The 16,112-nt window shown below is 38.9% G+C and overlaps 4 protein-coding genes across 7 annotated transcripts; 2 read left to right on the top strand and 2 right to left on the bottom strand.

Annotated features, from left to right (window-relative positions):
* Nucleotides 1-55: 55 nt before the first annotated feature.
* Smyd5 (SET and MYND domain containing, class 5) lies at nucleotides 56-1,995 on the top strand. The gene is made up of 5 exons (XM_076773882.1): nucleotides 56-184; nucleotides 357-649; nucleotides 725-1,040; nucleotides 1,111-1,288; nucleotides 1,359-1,995. Exons 1-5 carry the CDS (start codon nucleotides 140-142, stop codon nucleotides 1,679-1,681), a joined length of 1,155 nt encoding a protein of 384 aa, XP_076629997.1. The 5' UTR covers nucleotides 56-139; the 3' UTR covers nucleotides 1,682-1,995.
* Nucleotides 1,996-2,370: 375 nt separating this feature from the next.
* Nucleotides 2,371-4,356, bottom strand: LOC143346113 (uncharacterized). Of its 2 annotated transcripts, none has more exons than XM_076773884.1 (6): nucleotides 4,242-4,300; nucleotides 3,797-3,984; nucleotides 3,676-3,727; nucleotides 3,147-3,594; nucleotides 2,883-3,050; nucleotides 2,371-2,825 (listed from the first exon to the last, which is right to left on the bottom strand). In XM_076773884.1, exons 2-6 carry the CDS (start codon nucleotides 3,905-3,907, stop codon nucleotides 2,687-2,689), a joined length of 918 nt encoding a protein of 305 aa, XP_076629999.1. In that variant the 5' UTR covers nucleotides 3,908-3,984; nucleotides 4,242-4,300; the 3' UTR covers nucleotides 2,371-2,686. The 2 variants fall into 2 exon arrangements, with proteins under 2 accessions (XP_076629999.1, XP_076629998.1); XM_076773883.1 differs by having other exon boundaries at nucleotides 2,372-2,825; nucleotides 4,087-4,356.
* A 1,091-nt stretch (nucleotides 4,357-5,447) lies between these two features.
* On the top strand, nucleotides 5,448-8,214 carry LOC143346466 (uncharacterized). Its single transcript, XM_076774585.1, has 4 exons — nucleotides 5,448-5,762; nucleotides 5,982-6,175; nucleotides 7,531-7,621; nucleotides 7,781-8,214. Exons 1-4 carry the CDS (start codon nucleotides 5,738-5,740, stop codon nucleotides 7,828-7,830), a joined length of 360 nt encoding a protein of 119 aa, XP_076630700.1. The 5' UTR covers nucleotides 5,448-5,737; the 3' UTR covers nucleotides 7,831-8,214.
* On the bottom strand, nucleotides 8,018-15,849 carry LOC143346465 (uncharacterized). 3 transcript variants are annotated; one of them, XM_076774583.1, is made up of 14 exons: nucleotides 15,572-15,849; nucleotides 15,146-15,354; nucleotides 14,058-14,187; nucleotides 13,672-13,802; nucleotides 13,464-13,598; nucleotides 11,993-12,157; nucleotides 11,449-11,537; nucleotides 11,198-11,375; nucleotides 10,054-10,276; nucleotides 9,801-9,962; nucleotides 9,465-9,619; nucleotides 9,143-9,378; nucleotides 8,839-9,067; nucleotides 8,018-8,706 (listed from the first exon to the last, which is right to left on the bottom strand). In XM_076774583.1, exons 2-14 carry the CDS (start codon nucleotides 15,204-15,206, stop codon nucleotides 8,447-8,449), a joined length of 2,154 nt encoding a protein of 717 aa, XP_076630698.1. In that variant the 5' UTR covers nucleotides 15,207-15,354; nucleotides 15,572-15,849; the 3' UTR covers nucleotides 8,018-8,446. The 3 variants fall into 3 exon arrangements, with proteins under 3 accessions (XP_076630698.1, XP_076630697.1, XP_076630699.1); XM_076774582.1 differs by having other exon boundaries at nucleotides 15,146-15,849; XM_076774584.1 differs by having other exon boundaries at nucleotides 8,018-8,601; nucleotides 15,146-15,849.
* Between the last annotated feature and the right edge of the window lie 263 nt (nucleotides 15,850-16,112).

Below are 16,112 nucleotides of genomic sequence, written 5' to 3'. Positions count from 1 at the left end.
AACGTCTTACTCGTTCATTAAACTCGTATGGCTGTTCGTAATTTGACTACGGCAGTATAATTATGACAACCAAAGAACACATGTTCGAGAACCAGAATATCTTGTTAACGTGTTTGCTCTGTTAAGAAATCGAATCACGATGGACACCAGTAATTTTGAAATCAGATTAATTAACGACGAAAAGGCAAAATATATTTATATAATTCACCGTTGCGTTATTTCATGTTGATCGTTATCTTATCGGTTTTAAGTCGCGTTTAATTTCAAACAACACGGGAGTCGCTCTTTTTTTGTTAAATTTAATACACTCCGGACTCGTCGAAAGCACTTACGAATACTAATATAATGTATTATAGGGAAAGGGTCTCTTTGCTACTCGTCCATTTAAAGATGGAGATGTAATTTTGGAGGAGAAACCCATAGTTTGTTGCCAGTTTTCCTGGAATTTAGAATACGGATATTCAGCTTGCGACAACTGTTTAACACCTTTAGAGACTGCGGAAGAAAATGTACACAGATTAACAGAAAATCCAGCGATTATTCTACCTCATGTAGAGTGTTGCGAAACGAAAAAGGATTTAATTACGGAATGCCCAAAGTGTGGCACAAAATACTGTAGCATCGAATGCCAGAATGAGGCTTATTCAAGGTAATAGAAATCGACTTGTAACAATGTATTAAAATGGATGAAATAATTTAATTCTATAGTTTATTATGATTTTAGATATCATAGTACATTATGCTTGCACACAAGAGAAAAATGCGAATCTCATCCACTTGTTAAACTAAATGATACATGGAAGCAAATGCATTATCCTCCAGAATCAGGGACAATAATGTTACCAGCCAGGATGGTAGCTCTTGTTAATCAAGCCAATAATAAAGAGGATATTCTTTCTATCTTTTCACAATTTTGTCATTGTGCCACCAATGATATACAGCAAATTACACACAAGTTGTTAGAAGAGAAGTTCATTGGCCAGATCGATGTACTCAGAGAAATGATGCGGAGAGCTCTAAATACTGAATTTGTATTACATGTACGTGATTTCGATATAAATCAAAGAATATTGTATCATAATATAAATAATTTAAGTTTTTGATTTACAGTGGTTTACACCACATGGTTTCAGAAGTCTACTAGCTTTGATAGGCACAAATGGCCAAGGAATTGGGACTAGTTCGTTTGCACGTTGGGTCAAAAATGTATCTGCGTTAGAATTGCCAAGAGAGGAGAGAATTCAGGTCGACAAATTAATAGACCATATTTACGATGAAATGGAAGAAGGTACTATATTCTATAAAGTATAGATTGTAATGTAACCTTTTGTGCTTTAACGGTGCTTCCACCTTTGCAGCGGTAGGTTCCTTCTTAAACAATGAAGGCTCCGGTCTTTATATTTTACAGTCAACGGTAAATCATAGTTGTATACCGAACGCAATTGTAGAATTTCCTTACTCGAATAATGTATTGGTTTTAAAAGCAATACGCGATATCCAACCGGAAGAAGAAATATGTATAAGTTATCTGGATGAATGTGATCTGGAAAGAAGTAGACATTCTAGACAGAAAGCTTTATGTTCTTTGTACTTGTTTCTTTGTCACTGCAATAAATGTTTGTTGCAAGCCGATGATCCAGATTTAACATCCGAAGACGAAATAGACGAAATGTCTAGCTGAAAAGGTGTATACATATAATTTGAATGCATACAATGATAAATTTGCATTCATCTGTCTCTTATCTTGTCATTGGAACAATGTATGTATTGTCCTTCCACGAGAAGAAGGGACAACGTGTTTCCATCCCCACTCTTGCTGCAATCCGCTGATTGGGTATCACCGATCTTCGTCACCGTTTTCGACCAATACCTGTGAGTCAGCGAACTGCAACAGGAGTAGGGATGTAAACACGCTGTGCCTTCTTCTCGTGGAAGCACGGTACTTACTTATTATATCGAGCGAATTTCAAACTGTCCTCCGCTATTCACACCACCATTGAACTCTGGTTCGCCATTCGTCGCGGCAGTTACGCCCACATGTGGACTGCCTGAGAGCAAGGGAGGTCCGATTCCTCTTTCCCCTGTGCCGTTCCGCTGGACTTCAAGTCAGCGGACCACAGTATACAGATTACGGAAATTTATACAGGTTATCTTTTTATCACGGAATGTAAATGTCGAATTTGTAAACGAAATACATAATAAAAATTTTACACGTCAAATTATTTTATTTATAAACGATTATTTTACAATAAAATATTACATAAATTATATGCAAGAATTTTTATTCGCTAGAATAAAAACACGAGCATTATGACTTCGTCTCAGTGTACGTATATGACACATTATTTTTCATTTAATTTATCTAGTCAGATCGTACAATTTTTTTTACTTAAATAGAAACTTAATGATAAAAGTATAAAAATTTTATTTTGTTAAAAAAGCATTTTACTTATTTATTTATTCTAAGTCAATTTTAAATATATTAAATCTTACACCTTTTAAAAATCAATCTAAAAATTGCACATATTATATAACTAGACTTGGCTAATTTTAATAAAAAAACATAGTAAATATAACAATTTTCTAAAATTCAGCAACAATGGGACTAATAAGCATGCCAGGCTAGGCATTTGTTATTAATTGTAATCTAATAATATAAATGTACATCATTTAAACATCAAAATTGTCAATTCCTATGAAGCTTAAATTGGTTTTTACCCGATACCATGAAATTTGATATGTAATTTGGTACAGGCGAAACAAGTACTTTTTTTTCTATTAATTTTTTTAAAAACGTAGCAATGTTGTGGCTACGAAACTCCCACCTGGAATACAAAAGTTTTACCAAATATATACTTATTTTGAAGAAAAAAACTACTCACGTCACGCTGATCTTTTCATTTGGCAGTTTTGTTGATACATCCTTGTGTACCCAAGGTACATCTGGTGCAGTTATGACAAGTGATTCTAAAGTAGGAGGGTCATCACCGAAACACTGTTTCGCGTATTTTTTCCGTTGTTTCTGTTGAGTGAAATCTATACCTGTACTCCTAGAAAATGAACAAAATACATGACATAAACGTAATTTTTTAATTTTTTATAAAGAAATTATTAATCTCATTTTGTTAAACCTATTTAAATATTACTTGATATCAGGATTAGCATCCTTATACTGCACAGTTTCAGAAATATTTTCTGAATTCAGTGCTCCTCCTTTCCTCCTCCACAGCATTGCAGCTAACGATTTAAGGTTTTTCCCCATTAAATTGAAGGGTTTACTTTTCTGGTATCCCATACTGTATACTATTGCTTGTGTTATATTCGGTGGAACATTTTTTCTAGTGCAAAAAAAATACTCATCTCCCATGAATAAAGCAACATAAATAGGGGTACTTTTTATAGGCTTTGTTGTCAGAGAGACGTACATAATATCATCGTGCATGGTTATTTTCACATCTATTTTCATGTTTAACGATTTAAAATAGTCTTCCATAGAATTTTGAATGTTTCTAATTGTAGGATAATTTGCAGGTTTATTAAAATTTAATAACTTATAACTATACCATATCCTTCGTGTATTATGCCAACTTATGTCTGAAATATTATATTATATTATATAAATATTACTCTCGATCTGCAAATGAATGTAAAGAACTAATAAGGAATAAATATTACCAATTAACTGCAATGTCCTTAAGCGTTCTCTCAAATCTTTGTAACGGAGTTCCTACAAAGATAAAAAAAATTATAAAATAAGATTTATATATAATTCCGTATATTTCAGTGTAAAACTTACAAGCATCTCGATCTTGATAAGCTGGGCTACATTAGGTGACGTAAATTTCTTGCGATGTTTAATTAATTTGGTCTTTATATCAGTCCATGATATTTCAGGAAAAATTGGCATTACTGCTAATTGTAGGTCTTCAAACTTAAACCTTTTGATTACACATATTATTTGCCGTTGCACTTCGATAACTGTTGCTGAAACAACAGGAAACAAGTTTTTTTTTACTGTACACAATTTCGACACATCACACGTCTTAATGTAACCTTTCCAAATTGAATAATTTTTGAAAAACTAACCCACTGACATTATGCAGAGCAAAGATAAAATACGATTCAATTGGAGTATGACTATAAAATAGCGCCAAACGTTCACAAAAGTTTCTTTATGCACCTATTGGATACTAATGCAGTACGTTGCACACGCGCATTGTATGCGCCACATACATGCTTACCATTTCCCGCCTAAAATGACAGTTACACTGTAGTACACGAATTTAGAAATAGAGGGACGACAGTCGACACGTAAGTAAGAGGGGTAGATCATGCCCGTGGCAAAGGAGGCCGCTATATTTGCATAAAAATTTGCTTCTAAATTTTGGACTTAGTGTAGTTGACTTATGTGTAATTTATCATCTTCTGGTCATCTTCTCATCTCTTCTTGTGCTATATGAGAGATAAAGAACATGAACTGTATATTTCCCTCTTTAATGTGTGCTCCAAAACGTACAGTTTATATGCATGAGCCGCTGATCTCTATACAGGGTGTTCAACCACCCCTGGAAAACATTTTAATGGGGGATTCTAGAGGCCAAAATAAGACGAAAATCAAGAACACCAATTTGGTGATGGAGGCTTCGTTAAAAAGTTATTAACAATTAAATTCAAAAATTTCAAATCGGTCTGGAAAAATTATTTTCTGTTGCGGGGGTCAATTACAATCATTTTTGGTCATTACACATACCCCCAAATTCCCACCCACTTTCGAGAAAAAAATTCGAGAAAGTACTGAAATTTTTAGGCGAAATTATAAAAATTCAAAACATACTAAAAAAATTATTTTCGGTTGCGGGGGTCAATTACAATCATTTTTGGTCATTACACATACCCCCAAAATCTTACGCACTTTCGAGAAAAAAATTCATTACTGAAAATCTAATTAGGTGCCTTTTTTCGACGAAATTAAAATATTTTAAATCATTCTGAAAAAAATATTGTTAGCTGTGGGGGCCAATTACAATCATTTTTGGTGAATAGACATACCCCCGAAATCTTGCGCATTTTCGAGAAAAAAATTCAGTACATCAATAAATTGGTATCCTTCATTTTCGTCTTATTTTGGCCCCTAGAATCTCCCATTAAAATTTTTCCCAGGGGTAGCCAAACACCCTGTATGTATACTGGATGCGATACGGGGTATCTAATGCTAACCTTTATGTGTACAGATGATCTATACGTATATGTTACAATTAGTTTGGTTGTGGAACGTAAGGGGCACTATAATTTGCCTCAAATTTTCAACAAGCTTGCAGTGTTTTAATGAATTGATCTTCGGCGATATCTACGAAATTCAATCGCGTTCTATTATGAGATGCGGTTTATTTGCCATGGCCGTGACCTTGCGATCCGGATCAAAAGAGTATTCCAAGAATGCACACTATACAAATACGCACAGTTGCCTCTCGAGTGACACGTTGTGTAGTTTCCTCCTTACGAAGAACGTACATACGTGCACGTTTACTACTCGAATTTGCATGAGACCAAAGTAAAGAGAAGACGAAAGTAGACACGGGACAAGAAAAATCAGTGTGCTTCGTGTGTCCTTTGTGCGAGGATTATCGAAAGACTGTCGATTAGTGGGTTTCGTCGCAACTGGCCGGCATATCTTGTGCTATAAAAGCAAACGCGGATAACCCTCGTTGTCCAGAGTAGGAGCGAGAATTTAATCAGGATGTGGATACTATACGTAGCATTGGGTGAGTGTCGCGCATTGTGTTCGGTGTATTTTATGAATAAACGTTTTTTTTAAATTGAGCTTTGTGCAACGTGAGCTCAAAGAGTCGTGAATTTCGTTATAAATAATGAAAATTGTACGAGCTGCAATTTAAGAGAAAGTACCCAGTTTTGGTAATCTAAGGAGGAAAAAATATCTTCGTAAATATCGTAATCTAATTATTTTTTTTTTTTTATCGCAGTTGCGTCGTGCGGAAGCGTGATCGCGTTTCCACAACACGATTCCTTCTACGGAGTGGATGATTTCGTTTTCAACGAACCTATTACGAGACCATCGCATGTTACTTACGCCCCTGTGACACCCACCACCGTTGCAACAACGACAACTTCGGAGAATTCTGACGCTGCGTTCCAGGCGTGCGTCAACAGTTGCCCGGTGAGTGAAAATTTGAACTACCCTGTGACAGCAATTTTTTAAATTCCACTGATCACTAGCATATTGATTATTAAGTTTATCGTGCAAGTTCAAAGTTCTCGCTGCACGAGATAGTCTGGTGACAGAAAGTGGAACACGATGCTCGAAGTATACAACAAAGTCGAAACTGTATAAATCGTATACTATTCAGAATGCGGTGGCAGATACAATATGGCGTCGATATAGCGTCATTTCCATCCCAATTAACTTAAAAAATGCATTATCTGAATTTCTTTAATGTTATTTACATTATCACGTTAAGGAAACTGTTCGATTTATTCTCGTTATCTATTCGAAGTCAAGTATTTTTATATATAATTGCCCCTGATTAACTCGAATGGTCTTCAAATGCAGTTTATAATAGTTTATATGCATCTTACTAGAAAATTATTTTTCGAGCATACACAGGGTGTTCGGCCACCCCTGGCAAAAATTTTAATGAGGGATTCTAGAGACCAAAATAAGACGAAAATCAAGAATACCAATTTGTTGACGAAGGCTTTGTTAAAAAGTTATTAACAATTAAATTCAAACATTTCAAATCGGTCTGAAAAAATTATTTTCGGTTGCGGGGGTCAATTACAATCATTTTTGGTCATTACACGTACTCTCGAAATCCTACCCACTTTCAAGAAAAAAATTCGAGAAGGTGTGAAATTTTTCGACAAAATTAAAAAATTTCAAATCGTTTTGGAAAAATTATATTTAGTTACAGGGATCAATTGCAATCATTTTTGGTCATTAGACATACCTTCGAAATCCTACCCACTTTCGTAAAAAAAATTCGAAAAGGTGCCTCATTTTTTCGGCGAAAATAGAATTTTTCAAATCGTTCTAAAAAAATTATATTTAGCTAGGGCGGTCAAATACAATCATTTTTGGTGAATAGACATACCTCCGAAATCCTACCTACTTTCCAGAAAAAAATTCAGTACGGACGGAACTTTAAACGTTAATAACTTTTTAACGAAGCCTCCATCAACAAATTGGTATTCTTGATCTTCGTCTTATTTTGACCTCTAGAATCCCCCATTAAAATTTTTCCCAGGGTTGGCAGAACACCCTGTATTCTACGCGCGAGTCATCGTATGCCAGGCATTAAATGGTATACTAAATATTCCATTCGGTAAAATGATGTTGACCTTCGATCTTTGCGTCTCCACCTACAAAAAAAAAAATACATCAGATTGTATCGTCCTTGAGACCGAGCAAGCTTTGCCCGAAGCATTTTCGTTTACCATCAAAGGCAAACGAATTATTCAGGCAACTTGTTCGTGAACCTGATCCTGTACGGAATTAAGTAATCGAATCTTCAGACTACGTCGGAATATAACCCGATTTGCGGAACGGACAACGTGGTGTACTCTAATCCAGGGAGTTTGGGCTGCACAGTACAATGCGGCAAAGGTAAAAGTTTTACAGTAGTAGTCGTAAAATGTAAATTTTAATCTTCAATTTTCTAAACTTTTGGGGACCGTTTGAATTTAAAACGTTCTTTAGTATAGGACAATTTCTTTTCTTGGAGATACAATAGTTCAAAAAGTAACAACTTCTTCGTGTTTGCAGACATCAAGTTGAAGTACTACGGAACCTGCGGTGGGGCTGATAGAGGTTAATTAATTCCTGACTGGTCTGACTGGGATCTGATCGTATATCGTCGTTCATTTATCGTAACCAGTTTTCAACGTCATGGCGGTCGTTTTTATGTAAATTTTAAGAAACTGTCCTCGATCGTGGTTTTATTTTATCACCGACTTCACTGTTGCTTTTCATTCTGATATATGGGTACAAGTGTTACTAGGAATTAATGAAATTAGTTTATTAGTTGTCCGTCTTATACATTATATTAAATATATAGGAAACCGAGAAAAATTTTGCAACAAAGGCACGTGTTTCTATAAAATGTTGCAAAGTATCGGTTGTTCGCTACACGATGTACTGCTTTCAAACAATAAAGTCACTCAACGTGTCATGCACGTCATTCTAGCGTAAGGGGTTAATAGTTGCAGTCAGGGTATGGTATAGTTCCTTTCGCGAGTAACGAATACTTTTAGATTTATTTGTAAACTAACTTCCACGTGCGATTTATAGCAAGTAAGAGCTAGTTTACGAACGAATCAAACATTTCTATTCGTTATTCGGGAGTGAAAACCGACTCTGGTCGAAGGCAAGTCGATCGTCGTCGAATAAGGCGGCGACGTTGAAGCGGGACGCTGGTCCGGCAGCAAATGATTAACCAAGAGACGAGGAGGAAGCGTTGTTGTCGGCCCATCTGACTCTTCGAGCGACTTCGAAGTTGCCTCCGTGAATACCGTAGAGATGCCTGGCCAACACGCTGGCTCTGTCCTCTTCTGCTCGTATCGCTGTTCGTCTGTATTGGGCGACCGCTAACAGGCAGCCGACGATTAGAATAATTTGTACGATCAGCCAGAAAATCAGTAGACTTAGGGCGAGACTGGCATCGACGCAAAAAAGCCCGTCTATAGAGGAGTCTGGGAACACGAGAGTGCACGAGGATCGATATACAATCACCCGGACGTACGAAAGAATTTTCGACTACAGAAACCGAGGGAGTACAGAATAAAATGGAGGAGAGAAACTTCCCCTGCTTGGGAGTCACTTACTTCCATTAGTGATTAGGACGGTGTCGGGTGACCCGTTTTCCCTGGACGATAAACGATCTGCCGACGACGGGACGGAATTCTGAACGATTATGGAGAGTTGCAGCGGCAATTCTTCAGGAGTCTCGTCTTGAGATACCTGCGTCACTGTGGCGTTGTAAGGGGCAGCATTCGGTAATCCAGTCTCACGTTTTCTCCTCCCATAGGAGAGATGACCGCCTGTACATTTGGTCTGTAACACGCAGCGTTACCATCGAATCCACTAATTGTTAAGTGATCAGAGGCGACAGTGAATCCCGGGGCTTACCGGAGTACATTCCTCCAAACAAAATCGAACGATCACGTTGAATCGGACCAGCTGGCTGTTGGGGAACTTGAAGGCAGTGAACGTCGAGGTCAGGGATCGACCATCGCGCGGGTCTTTCGCTAAGGCGGGGAAGGTCGACGAGTCCGTGGGACAACCGATTTCGTCCAGAAGTAGGAAGGAGGCGTCACCGGAAGCGCTGCTGGCGACGAGGTGTCCGGCGATGATGTCGTAGGGACCTTCGAGCAGAGGAAGAGAAGCAGAGAGAAGACGAAATTGATCACCACCCGTTGCATTTGTGGAAATCACACGTTGTCGGGCTTACCATTCGCTGGGCTTAGTTGAATCTTTAAAGTGAGCTTCTGTCCCAAGTGCGTGACGACTGCGTCTTTTAGATTCTCATCCAGGATCCTCATAGTAACCAACGGCGCTTGCGACGAGGCGTTCACGATGGTCGACGATATCGGCGGCACTCCTGCGCTGAACACACGTAATTCGAGCGGTTTGTCGCGTGAAAATAGAACAGAAAAGATAGAACTAGGATCTACAGAAAATGTCTCTGGACGATACAGCGAAATAATCTTTTTTAAACGTTTCAACGGCTAAATATGATTCTTATACAGAAGCATTTTTTTCAGGTCTTCGGTATATGCGTTCCTACTTTGGATCCAAAAAGCTGAAGCTCGAATGGACGGTGATGTTCCTCGGCTCCGGGGGCTCGTGATCGTTCAACGAGCATCCAACTCTGACCGCTTGATCGCCCAGTCGCTGAACTATGGGGTTGAATTGCACCACGACCGTCGTCCAAACCAGCGGTCGTGTTCTGTAACATCGAGATCATTGTTTCTTTCGTTTTTTAATATTCGGGATTGTCTAGTCTGAGATTTCGCGCAGTTCTAGATTAGATTTCTTACCGATTTCGATCGTCGATGGAAAAAGCGGGATTCAGGCCACACTTGGGCATTAGCTTGCGCAGATCTTCGGCGCGAGGCAGTGGTAACGTTAACGTGGTTCGATTTGACCCGTAACCCTGAACGCCGCAAGTTTCTGCGTGGCCGTTCGCGTAAACTCGACCGAAGAACGCGTCGTTCGTCCTCAGCTCGATCGTCATCGCTGTATCGTTGCATCGTACCTTCACTGAAACATCAAAATTCGTACTAGTTTTGATAGCAATCAATCCTCGATCAAAACAAAAGCCATAGACGTAGCCAATTATTCTACAATCAGTCGTGTGATCGAGTTGCGACTGGCTTAGTTCAGTCATACTTAATTACTGTTTCGCTAATTTCAATTCTCTTTCAAAAGAGTTACAAAACAAATTCTATTATTAATATAATTTTAATAGGGGATTCTAGAGGCCAAAATAGGACAAAAATCAAGAATACCAATTTGTTGATAGAGGCTTCGTTAAAAAGTTATTAACGTTTAAGGTTCCGCCCATACTGAATTTTTTTCCTCGAAAGTGGATAGGATTTCGAGAGTATGTGTAATAACCAAAAATGATTGTAATTGACCCCCACAACCGAAAATAATTTTTCCAGAACGATTTGAAATTTTTTTTTTTCGTCGTTTTTAGGCACCTAGATTTTCGGTAAGGAATTTTTTTCTCGAAAGTGCGTAAGATTTCGCGGGTATGTGTAATGACCAAAAATGCTTGTAATTGACCCCTGTAACTAAATATAATTTTTTTAGTATAATTTGAAATTTTTTAATTTCGTCTAAAAATTTCAGTAGTTTCTCGATTTTTTTTCTCGAAACTGGATAGGATTTCGAGGGTATGTGTAATAACCAAAAATGATTGTAATTGGTCCCCGCAACCGAAAATAAGTTTTCTAGAAGGATTTGAAATTTTTGAATTTAATTGTTAATAACTTCTTAACAAAGCCACCATCAACAGATTGGTATTCTTGATTTTCGTCTTATTTTGATCTCTGAAATCCCCCATTAAAATTTTTCCCAGGGGTGGTGTGCACCCTGAATGTACAGCAAGGGTATCCTCGGGTACAGATGATTGTACGAAAAATCGTTACGTTCGTGGCGCCTTTAATGGATACTCACGATCCAGACATGGTTCTCGTTCTCTGTAAACAGCGTTCGCGGTGGTAATCAGCGAACTAACGCCTAGGCCGACCGTGTCCTCCGAGTGCAACAGGCACAACGACTCGCCGGATGAATTGTCCAGAGTGTAGCCACGGCATACGAAACCGTCCGCGCTCAGATCGCACCTTCTCTCGCACTGAATTCAACCGACACGGATCGATCTTGCGTCGCGGCGAATTCTTGCGAAAAGAGACGAGATTCGTTCTTACCTGCTTCTCGTCCAGGTTGGTCAGAGCGACGTCCGAATACGGTAACGTCGTGTTTCGAAATTCCGCGTAAGAGCAGTACTCGCGTTTAGCTTAAAAGAAGAAAGAAACAAGATGAGATGCGATACCATTGCCTATTTTCCTATTGTTTACACGACGAATAAACGTTTACAAATGCAAAATAAATTGTAATCCCAAATCATAGGGATTACAATTTATTTTGCATTTGATTTACTATGATTATATTGTGATCCCTATGTCCCTAACAGAATGCAACCCCGTGCACGCGAGAGCCGAACATCGTGGTCAGTTAGGCGTGAAAGTATAAAAGCGAGCGTCGATTATTCTTTGCAGCAGTACGCTCGGAAATGTATCCTTTTCATCGTACACCAAAGCTAGAGATCACGGTTCTCAACGTGTATTTAAATCTAAAATTTTAAGCAATGTAGTCTGTAATCAAAACCAGTAAAATCGGTAAGGAAGCTCTCTTGGTAAACATTTACTATTGCGTGGCTTCGAGTTCATTTTGAACTTTTGTTACACTCACACACGTTCCGACATTGGTCACGAAGATATTCATCCCTGTACATCGAAACTCTGTAGGCTTGGGGTCTCGTTCCCCTCTCGAGTAACGACAGGGTACATCGGCCCATCGCGTTGTTGGCAGAAAGTGGCCTCGTTGTCCGAAATTGCGCCGACTCGCAGCTTTTTCCTGCGATCAGATCGATTAGGATTAACGATCAAACATTTCTTAATACCTGTAATAAGACAATGTACTCTTACATTTCTTTATGTACGAAATAAAAATTTCGAGTCATCTAAAATCATTTAAACAAAAGTAATATCAACCTTGTGATTCTTTGCTTGATGAGCATAATCTAATATCAAAGACTGCTGTCAGCCATCTGTCTCCCTACGAATATAAAATTACGTCAACGATAATCAGCAATAAATTTAAAAGTGACGTAAAATTACGTAATCGACGTTCAACGATAGATTTTAAAATGATGTAATCAGCTGGGAACGTGTTGATTTACCGAATCGAATCGACATTCCAATTGAAAGTGTTTCAATGAAATTCATGCTTATCTAAGACTGCAATGAATATGCATACTTTTTCATGCAATTCACCATACATTGAAAGCATTAAAGTCGTCGAGCAAGCTTCTTTTCTGAGGTTCTACCATAATTCTTTCGTTACTTTAGCTTTTCGTAATTTTTTAATATCTTTATACTACTTTTTGTACCTTGAGCATGCATAATATTTCTGTTATTTCTCGTGATTCCGATGAATTTGTTTCTAGCCGACCTTTTTTATATCATCAGAAATAACAAAGGTTTTACGTGTGCTCAAGATAAACATCATGTCAAATTTCGAGCATTTGTTTTCTTGGAACAAAATAATTCGTTCCTGAATAAGTTAAGGCGAGAAAATATTATCGTGTGACACGGAAACAATGGATTCCCGCCATTATCTTACTTTTCTCGCCAATATCTTGTTTTTTCCGCCATTATCTTACTTTTCCCGCCAATATTTCGCCTTTTCCGCCATAATCTTGCTTTCCCCGCCAATATTTCGCCTTTCCCGCCATTATTTCGACTTTCCCGCCATTATCTCGACTTTCCCGCCAATATTTCGCCTTTTCCGCCATAATCTTGCTTTTCCCGCCAATATCTTGCTTTCCCCGCCAATATTTCGCCTTTCCCGCCATTATTTCGACTTTCCCGCCATTATCTCGACTTTCCCGCCAATATCTTGCTTTTCCAGCCATTATCTCGACTATCCCGCCATTATCTCGACTTTCCCGCCATTATCTTGCTTTCCCCGCCAATATCTCGCCTTTCCCGCCATAATCTTGCTTTTCCCGCCATTATCTCACTTTTCCCGCCAATATCTTGCTTTTCCCGCCATTATCTCGCCTTTCCCGCCATCATCTTGCTTTTCCCGCCATTATCTTACTTTTCCCGCGAATATCTTGCTTTTCCCGCCTTCCGCCTGCCATCGAGATCGTACTTACCTATCTGTATGCATTTTTCGTAACATTGGTTTCTGGTGATCGACTGTGGCAAATGAAACGCGCCTGAATCGATGAACACTGCTCCTGCGTTTCTTTCTACCTGCCAAAGGCTCTTTCGTCTGCAGGTTGCAGGAACTGATCGTAATAAGGATTACATTATTAGTGTTAACAGTATGCCAGCTACACGTTAGGTTTCACGGCCTCGTACCTCTTACGCAGATTCGATGATAAAACGTTGAGTTGGCTTCCGGCACCAGTTCATCATCTTCCATTTCGACGCTGTAACAAATGCTTCTGCCGAAATCTACGACGAACGCGGTACAGTTTTCCCTTTTGCATCTGAAACTCAGAAGAGGACGATGGCAGACAAGAACAGCGTATGTACATATTCTGCTTTCCTTCTGCCCTTTTTTCTAACCTCTCATTTTACGAAACTTCTGGTGTAAAGAGTTATAAAGAATGCCTTTATGTGATGTATACACGATGTCAGATAAATTAGCCTTGTCGACAGTAGCGACAAAAAATAAGGTACATTTACACCAGTGTTCCATCTCTTTTAAACGTTCTAGATGTTTTTGAATTCTATTACTATACCTCTCGAAACAAGGCTTCGTGATCCCATTCGAATTTATAGAACTAAATAGAACCGTTTGTGATTTCACGGATTCTGGCCTAATCCCGCCAATTTTTTCCCAAACGGGGTCCGAGCACGTTTCTTGGGATTCTGGAACGAATCGTAAAGAAATTCGCGATTATTCATTCGTCTGAGGTCCGTTTAAGATCCATTTATACCCACGTAACGTAAATAACGCATAACAAGTTTTAATTCATTTCTAAATTAACGTCCCTTTGCCCTTCATTCATAAATCGCATAAAAACAAAGGAAGTTATACAAAGAAGTCGTTTTTTATTTTTCAATAGTACATTTTGGGGTGCCAAAACATCTTGAGGTGTCTCATTATACATATCTACGTATCATTCATCGAATCAAGTTACCAGCTATAAACAAAAGAAGTGCATTGATCTACAGATATCGTTGTCTCTGTTCGATCTATATTGTCGTTTTTTGTTGCTTGTTTACATTTGGCGATCGCTCGGTGAATGGACTTTAGTTACGTTTTGAGAATACACGATACCATTTGAAGGTTAACTATTTTTATTGGGGACTGAATGGTAATTACATGGAATACAGACAGAATGTTACTATCGGATTTTCAATTTTTCAGATACGAAATCTATGCCAACGTTTTGAGAATACACGATACCATTTGAAGGTTAACTTTTTTTACAGGAGACTGGATGGTAATTACATAGAGTACAGACAGAATGTTTCAATTTTTCAGATACGAAATCTGTGTCAACGTTTTGAGAATACACGATACCATTTGCAGGTTAACTTTTTTTTACAGGGGATTGGATGATAATTACATGGAATACTAACAGAATGTTACTATCGGATTTTCAATTTTTCAGATACGAAATCTATGCAAACTAGACGAATTTTCATCGAGACGTTTCTAGTATTAGAAAGTGAAGTTACACAGAGTATTATAGATGACGAAAAATGAATAGAATTAGTGATAGAACAATACGTAGACCCCTAATATAAGATGAGTGTATGGAAACGTTCGTCATGGTTCAATACGTGGGTGTAAATGGATCTTTATTCGATTGATCCTCACCGGTCGACGCGATAAACCCGCAAATCGAGATCACAACCGCGAGACGCGCGACTATCGACATGGTCGATTATCGCTTCCCGTCCGCGTGGCCGTTCAGCGACGAGACTGTGCCAAGGATTAGCACGAACTGTTATTGTTGATCGTCCTGATGTGTGACGCGGAACGCTTATGTAACGACGCTGCACCTAACGTCGACGAAACCGAGAGAGCTGAAATGCCATCCGAAAACTCGGCCTACAAATTCGCGAGAACAAGCGTGAAAGAATCGCCCAGGAGGTTAAGTCACAGTTGCTTCGAATTTTGGTTAAATTTTCAATAAGTCGACGTCACGTCGCGTTTCCAACGGATCGAAGGAAATCAACGAGACAGAACGAAGTCTACAATGATAATCACGTTCTCGTCTTGCGTTATTCTTTCCTATTTTACAAAGTGCTTCTCTGAGGTTAGGTTTTGTAATCACGTTCGCCGCACTTTCTTTGTTTTGATGTATCTCGTTCGCGACGTATTATTACAACCGCGCGCGATACGAACGTTGATTAAAATAAATAAACAAGCGAAGGACACGAACGGTCGTTCTTACTATCACTGGTCTCGTAGCTCGTCGTTTCCATCGACCGATTTCGCGTGGCTTCGATTTATTTACAGTGCCGTGGACGCACGATGGCACGACAAAAGGTACGAGCGAGTTGCGAATTCGCGGGCAACTGACGAGCCGCGGAATGTGAGTAGAACTCTACCTCGTTCACCTGCATCCTCGTAAAAAAAAACAGAAAAAAGAAACGAATGGGAGCGAACGAGCCCGCTCCCGTGCGCGTAACGATGGTCCACGAATAATCGCGGTATGGTGTAATGCGTCCGCGAGCGGACGGATGTCGCGTAAATCGAGAATCGCGTGAATCGCCCCTATTCCAGCGAAACGTCGTGATTCTTGCGCAGACGACTCGTTCGTACCGTATAAACAGTATTC

The sequence above is a fragment of the Colletes latitarsis genome, chromosome 10 (assembly GCF_051014445.1).
Source record: "Colletes latitarsis isolate SP2378_abdomen chromosome 10, iyColLati1, whole genome shotgun sequence".
NCBI classification, from domain to species: domain Eukaryota; kingdom Metazoa; phylum Arthropoda; class Insecta; order Hymenoptera; family Colletidae; genus Colletes; species Colletes latitarsis.
Note: the sequence above shows the minus strand (reverse complement) of the source record. Positions and strands in the feature narration are given on the sequence as shown.